Source organism: Salmo salar, chromosome 02, assembly GCF_965601325.2.
Source record: "Salmo salar chromosome 02, fSalSal1, whole genome shotgun sequence".
NCBI lineage: Eukaryota > Metazoa > Chordata > Actinopteri > Salmoniformes > Salmonidae > Salmo > Salmo salar.
Window position 1 is genome coordinate 45,014,954 of NC_138292.1, and position 18,194 is coordinate 45,033,147.

At 44.0% G+C, this 18,194-nt stretch overlaps 1 protein-coding gene across 1 annotated transcript in view; it reads right to left on the reverse strand.

Moving 5' to 3' along the window:
- LOC106583742 (R-spondin-2) overlaps positions 1-18,194 on the reverse strand; it is a 78,474-nt gene that overhangs the window by 27,975 nt on the left and 32,305 nt on the right. Inside the window, exons 3-5 of the mRNA XM_014168289.3 lie at positions 14,435-14,623; positions 1,396-1,539; positions 807-995 (exon numbers count right to left, since the gene is read on the reverse strand). Coding sequence (XP_014023764.1) covers positions 807-995; positions 1,396-1,539; positions 14,435-14,623 — 522 coding nt within the window. The remainder of the gene's footprint in view (positions 1-806; positions 996-1,395; positions 1,540-14,434; positions 14,624-18,194) is intronic.

Consider the following 18,194-nt stretch of genomic DNA (forward strand, 5'->3'; position numbering starts at 1 on the left):
AGATCTGACTTCTCATTTAATGGTCGACGTACATGCTGTGCGTACCGCAAATAACTTTCAAATGGACGGGAGGAAACAGAGAGTGCCATTGAGGAAACCTGCAGTTCATACTTTGAAGAATTCCACAGAAGAGAGAGAGAGAGAGAGAGAAAAATATATATACCCAGAAAAACCTGGTGAGCTGGCTTGAATGGGGCGGCCATGGAAAAATACTGATACTTCATGCATGAAAACACCACTGTGCACCTAAAAACCAAAAGGTAAAAAAAAAAAAAGGCAGAACGTGGTGGGTTTGTGTTTGAGGGACACGCAGGGTTAATGTGGGCTAGAGCAGCAGACATACCTGGTGGGACTCTGAGACCAGAAAGGGGAAATGGTTTCTCCCAAGAGGGAGTTCTGGCCCCTTACCCTAGATACAAGTCTCTAAAACACAGGTGTCAAACTCATTCCACGGAGGGCCGAGTGTCTGCAGGTTTTCGCTCCTCCCTTGTACTTGATTGATGAATTAAGGTCACTAATTAGTAAAGAACTCCCCATACCTGGTTATCTAGGCCTTAATTGAAAGGAAAAAAACTAAAACCTGCAGACACTAGGCCCTCCATGAAATGAGTTTGACACCGCTGCTCTAAAGCACTATAATCCTTGAGGAGAGGCTAGACTTGCACATGACAGACACACCACAGACCAAAAACACCCTAAAGATAGAGATGGATGACACAGACGCGCACACACACACACACACACACACACACATTATCCATCTACCCACCCAAACAGCTGTCTGCCAATATGGCATTACGTCTTACCTCTCCTGCAGTGCCTAATGGCCATTTTGCATCTCTTGGACTCGGCGATGGTGGGGCAGGGTATAGTGTCCTTGGGCGGCTTCTTCACGATGTGCCGCGTCCGGGTCTCCAGACCCCACTTGAAGCCGCAGGTTTTGTTTCTCCTGGTGCAAGACCCCCACTCGCTCCACTGGCCCACCTCACAGCCTTCTGTGTGGGGAGAGACATGAGTCATTAAAGGGTAGCGCCAGGGAGACTCGATAGAGGGTCCAAATCAAGGTTTACTACAGTACATAGTGAAAAGACTCGGATGGCCATAACCTCTTGGTGTGTGGTCCTTTCCATCCTTCTACTGTTTCATTCAAAAACATATACAAGAGGTTAGATTGGTTAAAGACTGTTGGGTAAAGTCAATCAGTTCTAGGAGATCCTGCCTCAATGTGATCCACATTGTCGACTTTCCACATTTCAAACACAGTATGAATTACTCCAAAAAGACACCCTATTCCCTATATAGTGCACTACTTTGAACCAGAGCCCAGTAGCGCACCACATAGAGAATACGGAGCTATTTCAGACACACATATGTCTTTGCTGTTTCCCGTCTTACCTCCACACTCCATGGTGTCCTCCAGGGGCGCAAAGCCCTCTGGGCACTTCTCGGAGCAGCGCCCTTTGTGCAGGTAAAACCCTGCCTTGCACTTGGTGCAGAAGTCTTTACTGAAGCAGGACTCACAGTTATCTATCCTGCACCCTGTGGGAGGAAGAGGAGACGAGATGAGAGGCGACGCGGGGAGAGGAGGGGAAGTGAAGAGAGGAGAGGTCTCGGCAAGGCCAGGGCTAGGCAGCGGTACAGTACAGTTTACACTCATACCATCTGGAGTTGATAGAAGACTAAGGGGGTTTGGGGAAGGAGATGGAGTTCTTGAAAGGATTACCGCCCCCCTCCAAAAGAAAGCCTCTGTGTTGATGTCCTGTGAATCATATAATCATATATCTCCAGGGCTGTGCTGTATTTCAGCACACTCGGTTTTCAGTGTGAGCGGGTGAAGAGTGCGAACTGTGAAATAACAACAGCAAAGTTAGTGAAACATTACCTCACTGTGACCCCTTTCAACACAGGCAAGAAAACAGACCACTAGCCTGACATCCAACAGTCTGGAGACAACACAGAGGTCTGGGCCTGGTTCTCATGTCCTAGCCATGAATGGGTTTGAGGGATTCCATTTTGTTTTGGTGGGGGGGGGATTCTATTTTGTTTTGGTTTTCAATATATTTTTTAAGAAAGTTAGTGTTACCCATGCCTCCAATTTATGTTTGATATGGCTTATTCTAAGCTTCGTGCTATCAGACATTGCATCATTGATGGGGGTAAGAATGAACTTTTTGTGATTAGGAAGCTGGCATACAGCTGCGATAGAATCCTCAGTTTTGTGTTAGTTTGGGTTGGGGAACAAAAACATTGCGAGCCCCTGCCAAACTAACTAACCAACGCTGATGTCGTTGGTGAGAAACACAACGCCACACTTTGCGTCCCACGCCCCACCCTGCCGGGCTGAAACACAGCACTGTGCGGCGAGGGCGACGTGTCATCAAGCCTTTTACTCTGCAAATAGCACGTTCAGGCAGGGGCCCAAATTACACGAGCCGCACCGACGGGGCGACGCGCTGGGCTGCATGATTAAAAGGAAGCCCTCACACGAGCTGTCTAATTGATGACACTCCTCAGAATCCTTAAGTCGCCTGATTGGTTGGCTAACCCCAATCTATATTAGAGGAGGCTGGTGGGAGGACCTATAGGAGGATGGGCTAATTGTAATGGCTGGAATGGAATAAATGGAACGTATCAAGCATATCAAACATATAGAAACCACATGTTTGACTTTGTTCCATTAATTCCATGTCAGCCATGTCAATGAGCCCATCCTCCTATAGCTCCTCCCACCAGGCTCCACTGACCTATAGGCTAGCCATCTAGCAGCAGTCATCTCTATCACTCGCTCAACTAGGCTTTCTCAGGTATGGTGGTGACATCTGTTCTTCTCTGTGTCTCCCGGAGAGTCACCATGTGTGCATGTGATTGTGTGTTGAAGTAATTATCCACATGTAACAGATACAGAGTACAAGGCCCAAGACTCTTTTATCTAGGACCCTATTGCGGGCCCAGAGAAGGTTCTCACAATCACGCCCCTTAATTACACCATCTCCAGCTAACCATCAGGCCTCCTCTGCTCACTCTGCATTCCTCCGCAACGACGGAGGTCCCTCCCCTTTTCACTTTGAACCCCTAAGTATGGCCTCTACCCACTCACTCTGTCTCTCACGCTTTTCCAATCCTGACCAGTCTAAACAAACCTGCCGCAAACACACACATATACACACAAACGTACACACACAAACGTACACACAGACACACACATATAATGGAAACACACACACACACACACACACACACACACACACACACACACACACACACACACACACACACACACACACACACACACACACACACACACACACACTCTCTCTCTCTCTCTCTCTCTCAAATCAAAGTTGGTTGGGGACACACCCATCGTCCTGTCCCCCCTGTTGCCTACCTTATGAAAAGATGACAGGATGACAAGATGTTTGAATACCAGCCTCCACACTGTTCTTGATTCTTTACCTAGATACAGTATCTATTGGCTCTCTGGCTGGTCATTGGCATAATGCTTGATTATCACCCTCATCAAAGTTTAATGAATGATGTTCCTGACGCGATATGTATAGGTCTACTGTAGGCCTATATCCAGAGGTTCAACGGATATATATATATACAGATGAAGTTGGAAGTTTACATACACCTTTGCCAAATACATTTAAACTCACAATTCCTGACATTTAATCCTAGTAAAAATCCCCTGTCTTAGGTCAGTTAGGATAACCACTTTATTTTAAGAATGTGAAATGTCAGAATAATAGTAGAGAGAATGATTTATTTCAGATTTGATTTCTTTCATCACATTCCCTGTGGGTCAGAAGTTTACATACACTCAATTAGTATTTGGTAGCATTGCCTTTAAATTGTTTAACTTGGGTCAAACGTTTCAGGTAGCCTTCCACAAGCTTCCCACAATAAGTTGGGTGAATTGTCCCCATGTGCAGTTGCAAACGGTTTTGGAGCAGTGGCTTCTTCCTCGCTGAGCGGCCTTTCAGGTTATGTCGATATAGGACTCGTTTTACTGTGGATATATTTTGTGCCTGTTTCCTCCAGCATCTTCACAAGGTTCTTTGCTGTTGTTCTGGGATTGATTTGCACTTTTCGCACCAAAGTACGTTCATCTCTAGGAGACAGAACGCGACTCCTTCCTGAGCAGTATGATGGTTGCGTGGTCCCATGGGGTTTATACTTGCGTACTATTGCTTGTACAGATGAACGTGGCACCTTCAGGTGTTTGGAAATTGCTCCCAAGGATGAACCAGACTTGTGGAGGTCTACAATGTTTTTTTTGAGGTCTTGGCTGATTACTTCTGATTTTCCCATGATGTCAAGCAAAGAGGCAGTGAGTTTGAAGGTAGGCCTTGAAATACATCCAGAGGTACACCTCCAATTGACTCAAATGATGTCAATTAGCCTATCAGAAGCTTCTAAAGCCATGACATCATTTTCTGGAATTTTCCAAGCTGTTTAAAGGCACAGTCAACTTAGTGTTTGTAAACTTCTGACCCACTGGAATTGTGATACAATGAATTATAAGTGAAATAATCTGTCTGTAAACAATTGTTGTAAACATTACTTGTGTCATGCACAAAGTAGATGTCCTAACCGACTTGCCAAACTATTAGTTTGTTAACAAGAAATGTGTGAAGTGGTTGAAAAATGAGTTTTAATGACTCCAACCTAAATGTATGTAAACTTCCGACTTTAACTATATATATATATATATATATATATATATATATATATATATATATATATATATATATATATATATGTGTGTATGTATGTGTGTATGTATCCATGTGTATATGTATGTATATATGTACTGTATGTATACATAATATATTTGTCATGTGAATGCTGTATATAAAAGTACCATGTCTGTAGTATGTAAAATGTAATATATAAAATGTATGTTCGTGAAGAAAAAAGCTGGAAAAGAAGTTACAAAAAAATAAGTTTCATCTTTGGGACATGAATAAAACCAGCTACAGCCTAAGTGATCTAATGGTAAAAGCGCAGTGCAACCTAGGGCAATATAATGGCATTTAATATACGCTTTTATCCAAAGGAAAAGAGAGAAACTCTCTCGGAGGTGACAACCATATGTGACAACCAGCTGGGATTTGCAGAAACGGGATGTTGGGGTAGGAACAGTGTAAATTCAGTGCTACTGGAACGGATGTGCGGATGTGGTACATGCAACAGACACTCTCAGATTCAAGAGGTGGTCTGAGGCAGCCTGTAAGACCTCACTGCCCTCCTGGGTCGTCTTCATTAGGGCACACTGTAGGGCAATTCCACGGTAACAGAGTGATGCTGAGACTCAGATTTTTTACTTTAAAATGCATATCCAACAAAAACCAATGACTGCAAAGTTAAAACAGACAATACAACTCTATGCACAAGGACTACTTTTAGCAATTTCCACTGAACATTTTACAAAAACACATTTACATGAAGAACAGTGCTGATGCAAAGTTTGGTAACAGAATGACGCCACAAACAGCACAAACCGTCATTCTGTGTGTTTAACTTTGCAATCATTGGTTTGTGTTGGATATCCTGTACATTTTAAAGTGAAAAATCTGAGTCTCAGCATCACTCCGTTACAGTGGAATTGCCCTACACTGGATAAGTACAAATAGTTTTATTCCGTTTGGTACCAATTGAAGACTACCTAGATAGAACAAAACAAACTAAACATGGAAGGCAGCCAACATTTACGATTGAGACATTTCTGCCATCTCACTATCTCATCCCTGGTCCAACATATCACACACACACGTGCTTATCTCTTGCTTGATAAACACACTGGGCCAATAGAGTTACGCAGTGCTGTAGAGATTTTGGCATGGAATGAGTGAAACGGGAGGTAAGGCAGAGGCCCACACAAATGCAGGATGCGCTCGCTCTCCTCTCCCTCCTCCCTACTTTTTTTTTTTTTTTTAGCTCTCATCCCTCTCTCCTCTCCTCTTTGTTCCCGCTGAAATTAGATATTGGTGGGGCTCGGTGTCAATACACGTCAGGCCCAAGACAGGAACCCAACAGCCAATAAATCAAAGGAGTAGATTGGAAAGCAGCGCTCCTCTTTACCCCTCAAACACAAGACAAAAGAACATCTGGCACTACTACACTCTCAAGCACTGGCATATTGCGCAACCTGCTGTTATTGACAACAAACAGGAGTGGAGACGCTGGTACACCGAAACACACATGACTAACGAGTGCCACAACGTTAAAGTTCATCTCACAATATAGATGTCAAAAACAAGCTTATAGTCAAATTTATTAGCAAACACCGGTGATAGCGATTCCTGTCTTACTTTTTATCAGATATAATAGAAGATACGGCATTCCTTTACAGATATATCACATGCATATACAGTTGAAGTGGGAAGTTTACATACATTTAGGCTGGAGTCATTAAAACTCGTTTTTCAACCACTCCACAAACGTATTGCTAACAAACTATAGTTTTGGCAAGTCGGTTAGGACATCTACTTTGTGCATGACACAAGTAATTTTTCCAACAATTGTTTGCAGACAGATTATTTCACTTATAATTCACTGTATCACAATTCCAGTGGGTCAGAAGTTAACATACACTAAGTTGACTGTGCCTTTAAACGGCTTGGAAGATTCCAGAAATGATGTCATGGCTTTAGAAGCTTCTGATAGGCTAATTGACATCATGAGTCAATTGGAGGTGTACCTGTGGATCTATTTCAAGGCCTACCTTCAAACTCAGTGCCTATTTGCTTGACATCATGGGAAAATCAAAAGAAATGTCCCAACGCCTGAAGGTACCACGTTCATCTGTACAAACAATAGTACACAAGTATAAACCCCATGGGACCACGCAGCCGTCATACCGCTCAGGAAGGAGACGCATTCTGTCTCCTAGAGATGAACGTACTTTAGTGCAAAAAGTGCAAATCAATCCCAGAACAACAGCAAAGGACCTTGTGAAGATGCTGGAGGAAACAGGTACAAAAGTATCTATATCCACAGTAAAACGAGTCCTATATCGACATAACCTGAAAGGCCGCTCAGCAAGGAAGAAGCCACTGCTCCAAAACCTCAATGTGAGCTGTAGCAAGAAGGTTTGCTGTGTCTGTCAGCGTAGTGTCCAGAGCATGGAGGCGCTACCAGGAGACAGGCCAGTACATCAGGAGACGTGGAGGAGGCCGTAGGAGGGCAACAACCCAGCAGCAGGACCGCTACCTCCGCCTTTCTGCAAGGAGGAGCAGGAGGAGCACTGCCAGAGCCCTGCAAAATGGCCTCCAGCAGGCCACAAATGTGCGTGTGTCTGCTCAAACGGTCAGAAACCGACTCCATGAGGGTGGTATGAGGGCCCGACATCCACAGGTGGGGGTTGTGCTTACAGCCCAACACCGTGCAGGATGTTTGGCATTTTCCAGAGAACACCAAGATTGGCAAATTCGCCACTGGCGCCCTGTGCTCTTCACAGATGAAAGCAGGTTCACACTGAGCACGTGACAGACGTGACAGAGTCTGGAGACGCCGTGGAGAACATTCTGCTGCCTGCAACATCCTTCAGCATGACCGGTTTGGCGGTGGGTCACTCATGGTGTGGGGTGGCATTTCTTTGGGGGGCCATGTGCTCGCCAGAGGTGTGCTCGCCTCCATGTGCTCGCCAGAGGTAGCCTGACTGCCATTAGGTACCGAGATGACATCCTCAGACCCTTTGTGAGACCATATGATGGTGTGGTTGGCCCTGGGTTCCTCCTAATGCAAGACAATGCTAGACCTCATGTGGCTGGAGTGTGTCAGCAGTTCCTGCAAGAGGAAGGCATTGATGCTATGGACTGGCCCGCCCGTTCCCCAGGCCTGAATCCAATTGAGCACATCTGGGACATCATGTCTCGCTCCATCCACCAACGCCACGTTGCACCACAGACTGTCCAGGAGTTGGCGGATGCTTTAGTCCAGGTCTGGGAGGAGATCCCTCAGGAGACCATCCGCCACCTCATCAGGAGCATGCCCAGGCGTTGTAGGGAGGTCATACAGGCACGTGGAGGCCACACACACTACTGAGCCTCATTTTGACCTGTTTTAAGGACATTACATCAAAGTTGGATCAGCCTGTAGTGTGGTTTTCCACTTTAATTTTGAGTGTGACTCCAAATCCAGACCTCCATGGGTTGATTGGATTTCCATTGATTCTTTTTGAGTGATTTTGTTGTCAGCACATTCAACTATGTAAAGAAATAAGTATTTCATAAGATTATTTCTTTCATTCAGATCTAGGATGTGTTTTTTAAGTGTTCCCTTTATTTTTTTGAGCAGTGTATATATGTATGTATGTATGTCTGGGGTCAGAGTTGGATGGATATGAGGGAAGTTCCCACAGGGTGCTGCAACTGCCCGGCTGCTTGACTGCCTCTGCGGTGGCCAGGGGCCCAACGGAGAGCGCCAGACGAGGCCCATGGCCCTCAGATGCATAGGAGCAGGTTATAGCCCTCTTTGGGATTAACCTCTGTGCCACCTCCAATGTCTCTTCTAGGTGCCTCTGGGAGACTAATAAGAAATAATGAGGTCATCAGATCTGGCAGGAATCTGATGAAAGGAAGGCTCAATGTTCTTCTTTGAGGCTTAAAACACATTATCTCCTCTTAGCCTTGTTTCTCCGTTTTTAACTCAATATCAAATCTTTTCTGGGTAAAAATTAAGTACTGTACTGTGATTGTTTTCAATTAAAATCGTCAAAAAGAAAAAGAAATAGCTTCTTAGTAAAGTGCAATTTCTCAAGCAAGAATTGCGGTAGGACTGTCTGGGAGTGGGGAGGGGAAAACTGAAAACTAGTTGTTATTGGCAGACAGGTTTGGAACTCTCTTTCTTATTGTTCTATTAGGCCAAAACGCCAACCCGCCAAAACAGGCTGAAATTTCAGATGGTCAACATCTTTTAAAGGAAAGTCATGGTTGCACTTGTATGAATGTGACTGTTTCCATTTTTTTGTTTTTTCAGTTTGTGGTTTTCATGTCAACTACATTTGGAGTTGAATCATGGAGCTTTAAAAGCGTGATCTAACCCTGCGAGTCTAGCTGGCAGCGACTCTCCCCATCTCTCTGCTGTGGTCTGGATTGAAAATCAGCAAATTTGATCAGGGACACTCAAAGCAATTGTCAATTTCAGAGGTGTTCTGTCTGAGATTGGGTTGACATGGGACATATGCCATCACTTGATTTATTTCAATGAATATTCGTGTTAAAAAAACTGTAAATCATTTTTCAAAAGATGGAGAATCTGTTGGGAGCCCAGAGAGGGCCTTTCTTGTAAGCTATGGGGGTTAGGTTGTCAAGCCAATCATCAGTCTAATGAAAAGTCACAAAGTCTTCCAGGATGCTAACCAGGACTGCTGTTGAACAGGCAGGCAGTGGCAGTGTCCATGTCCATGATCAGACAGAAAGAAGCTCTGGCACTGAAGCGGGGGAAAACAAACCCCATTTTTCCAGCCTTCCTCTCCAAGTGGGTCTGAGTGAAGCAGCTAGCCTTGTGCTAGCCTAATAGCGCTTTGACCTACTCTCTAAATCAGAAGGTTTGGCTGACATTTAACCCTTGGCTTGCTAGCTGCCACCCAGCCATGTCATGTGGATTGATGGATGGCAGGAGTTCATGTCACAGGGAAAGGCTGCATGTTCTTCCCTCTAAAATTCTCTTTTCTTTCCACGTGGATGCTCTTCAACACACTGGCATGGGGCTGCTGGGCGAGACAGTGCCGGTGTTCCTGTCAGTCAGAATGGGCCAGTGGAGAGGAGACACGACAGGCCTGTCAGTTCGTTGTGTCCATTGTGTTGTCTGGCAGTGTGTCTAAACTGTGGTTTGTAAAAGCTGTGATGATTAACTGTCCCTTGGTAAGGCGCAAAGGCCAAAAGCAACTGGTATTTTTCTGGTTAAAATGTGCAATGGAAATACCCACAGGAAGACAGAGATGCAGAGTAGCCTATTTCTGCCTGTGCTGCCAACGTAGCTCATGGTATTATGAGTTAGTTCCTTTACAGAGCTTCATACTTCGGTACTCAATTGGCCCGGAGAACTGACGTGTGTCTACTGTCCACCTCAGAATCGACCAAGCTCCCATGATGCACTTTAAAAATGAACTATCTTACAAAGGTGTAACCAGTCATCCAAAACTCATAAAACGGGACAAACCAGAAACAAAATGCGAGAGAGGCAATAAAATAAAATCAGAAATGGGGTTTTAAAAATCACCTCGGACAAGGGGAATCTCGAGTGGCATATATACTGGCACTGGACGCGCTGTGATATTTGAACCACACTTCCAGAATATTGGCCATATCTATGAGCTCAGCTTGACAGGGTTTCCATCCTGGCAGGGGGGTGCTCGTTGCTGGGGTTTCTGTGAGCATTACAGCATGCTGTGACTGAGGGAGAGCTGTGGCTGAGGGAGAGCTGTGTGTGTGTTTGTTAAATGGAGGTGCATATAGGGACAATCTATCCCAGACTTAAAGCCTTGTCCACCAGGATACCCTCCAAACCTCTTCCCCCCACCACCTCAGCAGTGTTTAAAACCATTATACAGCCCCTGGGAGGAAGTTTTGCTCAGAGTATTACTCTCATGCTGCCCCTGTCAACACTTTCCCTACCGTTAAACTCAGCACACTGTTATCCACCACTCACCCCCTCCTAATATTTTAAACCCATGTGAAAATACAGTTGATGCCTGATACAGTCTATGCCATAGCTTGGGAATTAAATAATGTCATAAAAGCCTGCGTTAAACCTAAATCATGCCGATAGATGTCCCTTGCAAGTAGACAGACTAGTTTGTATTAGCACTGGTGCAACTGCAACGAACTAACTTACACATCCCTTACTGTATATATGTGCACCTATCAGGACTGGGCTGTATATAAACCATATGTGAATCTCTATCCTTAGAAATGTCCCTGGTAGAGATGGAGGTTGACATAGAGACAGATGAGCATAGAGCAGTATTAGTCTGTTGAGCTGATAAGCTCCTCCATGACTGCAGCTGGACTTACAAATCATATCAAACTCTTCACCATTAGCTGTTGAAAGGGTGTGTGTGTGTGTGTGTGTGTGTGTGTGTGTGTGTGTGTGTGTGTGTGTGTGTGTGTGTGTGTGTGTGTGTGTGTGTGTGTGTGTGTGTGTGTACTTATGTATGTGTGTGAGAGAGAGAAAGATGAGGAAAACACGGACCGAATCACGTATGCCAGACATTAAAACGGAATTCAGCAATATTCAAACATTTATTGAACTTAGTAGGAAATGAACTACATTTATTGGACTTGTAGAAAATCCATGAACAAAATGCATCAGTGACTTGTATTTTCCTGCAACTTTCTGAAAAGGCACAGGAATGCCCTCGTCTGTGTTGTGTACAGCGCACTTTTATCTAGTCTACACTTTGTGTAGCCGTTAGCATGAATGCTAATGATAATCGTCTGCTGGTACTGTAGATGGAAAGGTTTTCACCAAAACCTTCTGAACGAAATGTTAACTACAAAGTAGCCTATGCCTACCAGGCAGAATGATATGATGGTGATTTGCATCAATCCAGTAGCCATTTGTTTTGCTAACTCTGCAATCACATGAGCGCTACAGAAACACAGCTAACCAAACAAAAGTCTCTGGCTGGTGCACACTTGCATTAATGGGTAACTACACCAATATTTCTTAGATTTTTCCCAGACCTCAAAAGTGAACATACAGTTGTGTGTGTTTTCTATTAAAAAAGTGTGATTTTGAGAGAGAAAACCAAAAAAACACAAAAAAAAAACATTTAAATGAAACCTGGAAAAACTACCCAGAGAAAACTGAATTTGAGAAAAAAATATGCGGAATCAGGCATCTTCCTCCCCTCCCATTTCCCAACCTTTAACTTCCCCCTCTCTCTTCTAAATTCAGCCACTGGCTGGTTCAGTTGCCTGGTTAGCTTCAGTCACCTAGTCTTACTGCACATTGGCACACAGGTTAAAGTGTGTGGCTACACTCTTTCTTCTCCTAATGCCAAGCTGTCAAGCGGCGGCTGAAAGAGAGTGAGGAACTTAGCCACGGGGTTCCAGCCTCATCACGGCTGGTCCTGGGAGTGAGTGTGTAAACCTCTCTCTCTATCGTGTGGCTTTGGTTTTCCTTTACCCAGGCAGTCCACAAAACAATCTTGAATGAGATAAGATCACACAGACAAACTCTGGTGTAATAATAAGCAGCTGCTCCTTAAGTGATTTCAGAGGCTGCTTTGAAAGACCATGATAACAGAGACGTAATTCCACCTTCCCGGCCTCTTAGAGAACAGGGGCAGGCACTGGTTCTGGGTCACCGGTGGCGGGGAGGAACCCCGGTGTCTTTGAGCTCAGAGGAGAATCCGGCTGCCTTGTCAGCCCACAAATCGTTCCCAGTGACCCGACAATTAGCTTCGTAGAGCCGAGCTGATAGAACGGCCCGTTATGGCCGACAGACCCAAACTGTTTAGTGGAAATTACATGAAGAGTGCAACTTAAGGAGGAAGGTCAAATGCGAAGTGGGATTACATAGTTACGACTCCAGTAGCGATCACATCAAAGAAGACCTGGCCGCCGAGATTTGATGATACTTGACAATGGTAAGATTTTGGTTCTGAAAAGAGCAAACTGCCACAAGATTAACTTGCCACACGTTGGTGCAGCACGTCGGTACCGCTTAAAATCAAACTTCGCGCAGGACAGAGAGACAGTGTGGGGAGGGATGGGGAAGAATTACTATCCGCTGAAGAACACAATGTCTTTCTCCTCTGATTTTCCCTGACTTGTGAAGATAGGGTGAAATGACTGCAGGCCCGTCCTTCTCCTCTTTTATTGTGGGGAATGGAGAGATGAGAATGTGTGTGCAGGGGGAGCGGGTGTCTCGGGGAGGGGAGAATCCAATTGATACCAGCAGTTTACGACAAGCCAGGCATTTCAGTCGTCAATCTGCTCTATTTTTCTGACTGACAAAACCAGCGGACGTATTTGCATGGAGGTTTGGAGAGAGAGAGCGAGTCAGTGAGTAAGCAGCAAAATGGTTTCTCCTCCAGTGTCTGCTGCGCGTCTGGATTATTGGGCGTAGAGGTCCTGACACGCTCCTCTGGGGCCTCATTTCAGCATGTCTGTCAGGAGTTTGGCTAACAGAACCCAATGGGTTCAAGTTCTTTCTCAGTTTTCACATGAAACACTCAGCCAACGCCTCGGGCTCTCTATAAACCTATAAAGCCGGCCTCTCTCAAGCCAGACTCCATGTTAAAATAAGGTTATGAGATGGGGGCGCAGCCTGGTCCAATAGGAGTGGAGAGGGACACATTTAATTAATTTGATATTGTATTATTATTATTTATTTTTAGCTGAGAACCATTGTTGGGTTTTAGTTCTTCCCCTTTCAGTTTTTAATATAGACAACATAATGAAAAAGATCTGTGTCTAAAGGTGTCTGTTTTAGGTTGTCATGAGACCAAAACAATCCTGATATCGAATACAGCTGACTACACACAGAAAACACGTTGAACACGAGTACATAAATCCCACAAAAAATGATATACATTTATACTATTAACATGGATGAATAGAAATATCTAATATGATTGATGTTTTTTCCTCACATCATCATCATCAGGATAGTTTTTCCTCAGAATGACATCGTCCAGCCCTCTGCGAGTGCCTTAACCTATTCCACTCGCTTTAATCTGCACATGGCAGCGTTCCGTTTGTGCAAAGTCTACAAACTATTGGTAAGCGTCGCTAATCTTCCAGTGTTTTAATTGCTATATTGTATTTACGTTGCCACCATGGCCTTTTTTGCCTTTACCTCCCTTATCTCACCTCATTTGCTCACATTGTATATAGACTTATTTTTCTACTGTATTATTGACTGTATGTTTGTTTTACTCCATGTGTAACTCTGTGTTGTTGTATGTGTCGAACTGCTTTGCTTTATCTTGGCCAGGTCGCAGTTGTAAATGAGAACTTGTTCTCAACTTGCCTACCTGGTTAAATAAAGGTGAAATATTTTTCTTTTAAATTAAACAAAGCACCAAGATATGCCTAGAACTTGAATAACAGCCCATTTAAGTACGTCTGAATAGCCTTTGTTCTGAAGCCCATCCACAACACCCTCTAACAAGCCTCTAAATGTTCACCAAGTGGGACTGTTGGTTGAGAAGCCGGATTAATCAGACATCTACAGCCTCAGATCCCACATCCAGGCCTATACTGGTCGCCCCTGGAGGAAAGGCCCTTCTTAATAAAGTCTCGGCACTAACATCCACCTATGCTCTTGGTTCAGCCGTGTGAAGCATGTGCGTCTCCCTCTTCCCTGCATAAGGAGCATGTGACGAGACAATAAATCATGTGACGAGAGGAGAGAGGAGATAGAAAAGAGAGATCAGGGGATGGAGGGATGGAGGGATGAAGGAGGGAGGCCTTACGGGAGCAGGTGTTGATCTCCGGAGCTCGAATGCCATAGTATCCCGTCGGACATGCGTGGAGACACTCGCCGTACTGCCTCATCCTCTCCCTCCGCAGGAACAAGAAGAGCTTGGGCTGGCAGTTCACGCAGCCATTGTCCTTGGAGCACACCGAGCAGCCCTTGCAGATAGGGTACACGCCATAGCTAGCTGCAGGAGAGAGACGAGAAACAGAGGGCACAAACAGAAAGTGTGATTAGTTTCAACTACATGTAAAGCAATCCAATCAAGCAATCAATCAATCAGTCGATCAAATTAACTTATAAAATCTTTTTACATCAGCAGTGGTCACAAGTGCCTCGGTTTAGATCCCAAAAAGCAGGGAGAAGCACAGTGGCAAGGGAAAAAAACTTGGTTTAGATCCCAAAAAGCAGGGAGAAAGGAAAAAAGGAAAAACCCCCTGGAACAACGCTTGAGTTTGAGAGTGTGGAATACAGGCACCGTCAGTATGAATGATAACTGCCTTTGATAGTATATTCCACTGTAACTACTGTAACTAACATGTGATACTGCAGCTGAGTTCACTGGGCCTAACAACAACATGTTCCTGTCACGGTGGTAAGACAAAACTGCGGATGGCCTCAGAGCTGAGGACAAAGGTACACTTGAGGCAACAGAGGAAAAAGTCAGCAGTTGAAAAGTCCATCACACAGTATAAGCCAAACAATAGTTACAGATATGTAACAAAGATATTTTCAAATTTGTAGGAAATCCGTCTAATTCAGCAATTTGTCATTCATGCAAACTTTGGTTGCCCTCTGCAACTTTGAATACTGATTGGTTTTGAATGTGAATATTGCATTAATTCTGGTCAGAACTGGCCCTCCTGAGCGCTGTGTTGATGCTGTGTTGAGACAGCCGATGAACGCCCCAAACCACATTGACTCTGGGCCCGGATCGAGTTGCCGGCGGAGGACAAAGGAGCCAGTAACAGCCAGTCCATTCCACAATAAGCGTCTCTTAATATAAACTCCTTAGCGATCCTGTTTACAAGAAAATGTCCTTGGGCGAACACAATAGCTGCAAACGAGAGACACTGCTATCGATCGGAGCCAAGTTTTAAATATCACAGGCAGATATAGGGTAACAGCTTCCACCGAATAGGCAACTTACCACAGTTCTTAATAAAACAATCATAGAGAAGTCAACTGACTGAACAGAGCATGTTTCTCCATTGGCCATGAATTCGCATATTACATTTCTCCAACCCGTTTAAAGACGACAATAAATTGCTAAGTGGAACTATAACAGCAGTTTGTAATCATGTGAGAAGCAGCAGCAAGGAGATGTCAGTGTTTGACATGGGGTTCACTCTTCCCCGCAGTGTTGAAGACTGAAGCAGAGTACCCTGGATTTACGGAGGAGAAGACCCGCCTGGCAGACTACACGCAAACACACAAAATCTGTGTTGGGGAGTGATGAGATGGAGCGAGAGCGGAGACACTGAGATTTAGTGTTAATCAGAGTGTGTCTGTGATCGTCTCCAGGGATTAAGTTCACCCCTCGTCGATCACGTTCAGATTAGCACCCACTGTAATCCGTGGCCTATTCATCACTGATTGCTCATCTCCTTACTGCACGACTACTCACTCAGCAACGAGCAGAGACCTCAATACGTCAGACACATAACACATTTCAAGATATTTCCGAACTGTGAGAAGATTGGATTCATTGCAGCCACGTACTGTAACATCCAAATCTAAACAGACCGTCCTCTTTTTCTTCTTTCGCTTCAGGACGTCAAACCCAACCTGCTACTGTCTACTCTGATAGAGAAATTATACGGGGAGTTGATGTCATTTTCAAAGATAACGACGTAACAAAGTAATGATATTCTTGGACAATATACAGCGAGCTCCAAAAGTCTTGGGACAGTGACAATTTTGCTGTTTATTTGACTCTGTACTTTAACACTTTGGATTTGAAATAACGCAATGACTATGAGGTTAAAGTGCAGACTATCAGCTTTAATTTGAAGGTATTCATCCATATTAGGTGAACCGTTTAGAAATTACAGCACTTTTTGTACATAGTCCCCCCATTTTAGGGGACCAAAAGTATTGGGATGAATTCACTTATATGTGTATTAAAGTAGTCAAAAATACAATACATTACTTACCATTAATTTCTATTGGCCACAAAATAATCTGAAACACAACCAAAAAAGAAAGAAAATGCATCCAACAAGTTTGTAGAGTCACAAGCTTGCTGTAATCATTGCGTGCTAGAAATATGGAACCAAATACAAAACTTTTCACCTACTTTAATACATATATAAGTGAATTTGTCCCAATACTTTTGGTCACCTAAAATGGGGGGGTACTACGTGCAAAAAGTGCTGCAATTTCTAAACGGACCCGATATGGATGAAAAATACCCTTAAATTAAAGTTGACAGTCTGCACTTTGACCTCATAGTCATTGTATCATTTCAAATCCAAAGTGCTGGAGTACAAAGACAAAAAATATTTACAGTTGAAGTCAGTAGTTTACATACACTTAGGTTGGAGTCATTAAAATGCGTTTTTCAACCACTCCACACATTTCTTGTTAATAAACTATAGTTTTGGCAAGTCGGTTAGTACTTTGTGCATGACACAAGTAATTTTTCCAACAATTGTTTACAGACAGATTATTTAACTTATAATTCACTGTATCACAATTCCAGTGGGTCAGAAGTTTACATACACTAAGTTGACTGTGCCTTTAAACAGCTTGGAAAATTCCAGAAAATGATGTCATGGCTTTAGAAGCTTCTGATAGGCTAATTGACATCATTTGAGTCAATTGGAGGTGTACCTGTGGATGTATTTCAAGGCCTACCTTCAAACTCACTGCCTCTTTGCTTGACATCATGGGAAAATCAAAAGAAATCAGACAAGACCTCAGAAAAAAAATGTAGACCTCCACAAGTCTGGTTCATCCTTGGGAGCAATTTCCAAATGCCTGAAGGTACCACGTTCATCTGTACAAACAATAGTACGCAAGTATAAACACCATGGGACTACGCAGCCCTCACACCGCTCAGGAAGGAGACGCATTCTGTCTCTTAGAGATGAATGTACTTTGGTGCGAAAAGTGCAAATCAATCCCAGAACAACAGCAAAGGACCTTGTGAAGATGCTGGAGGAAACAGGTACAAAAGTATCCACAGTAAAACGAGTTCTACATCGAAAGGCCGCTCAGCAAGGAAGAAGCCACTGCTCCAAAACCTCCATAAAAAAGCCAGAGTACGTTTTGCAGCTGCACATGGGGACAAAGATTGTACTTTTTGGAGAAATGTCCTCTGGTCTGATGAAACAAAAATAGAACTGTTTGGCCATAATGACCATCGTTATGTTTGGAGGAAAAAGGGAAGGAAGGAAAATTATGTGGATATATTGAAGCAACATCTCAAGACATCAGTCAGGAAGTTAAAGCCTGCTCGCAAATGGGTCTTCCAAATGGATAATGAACCCCCAAGCATACTTCCAAAGGTGTGCAAAATGGCTTAAGGACAACAAAGTCAAGGTATTGGAGTGGCCATCACAAAGCCCTGACCTCAATCTTATAGAAAATTTGTGGGCAGAACTGAAAAAGTGTGTGCGATCAAGGAGGCCTACAAACCTGACTTACATCAGCACTGTCAGGAGGAATGGGCCAAAATTCACCCAACTTATTGTGGGAAGCTTGTGGAAGGCTACCCAAAATGTTTGACCCAAGTTAAACAATTTAAAGGCAAT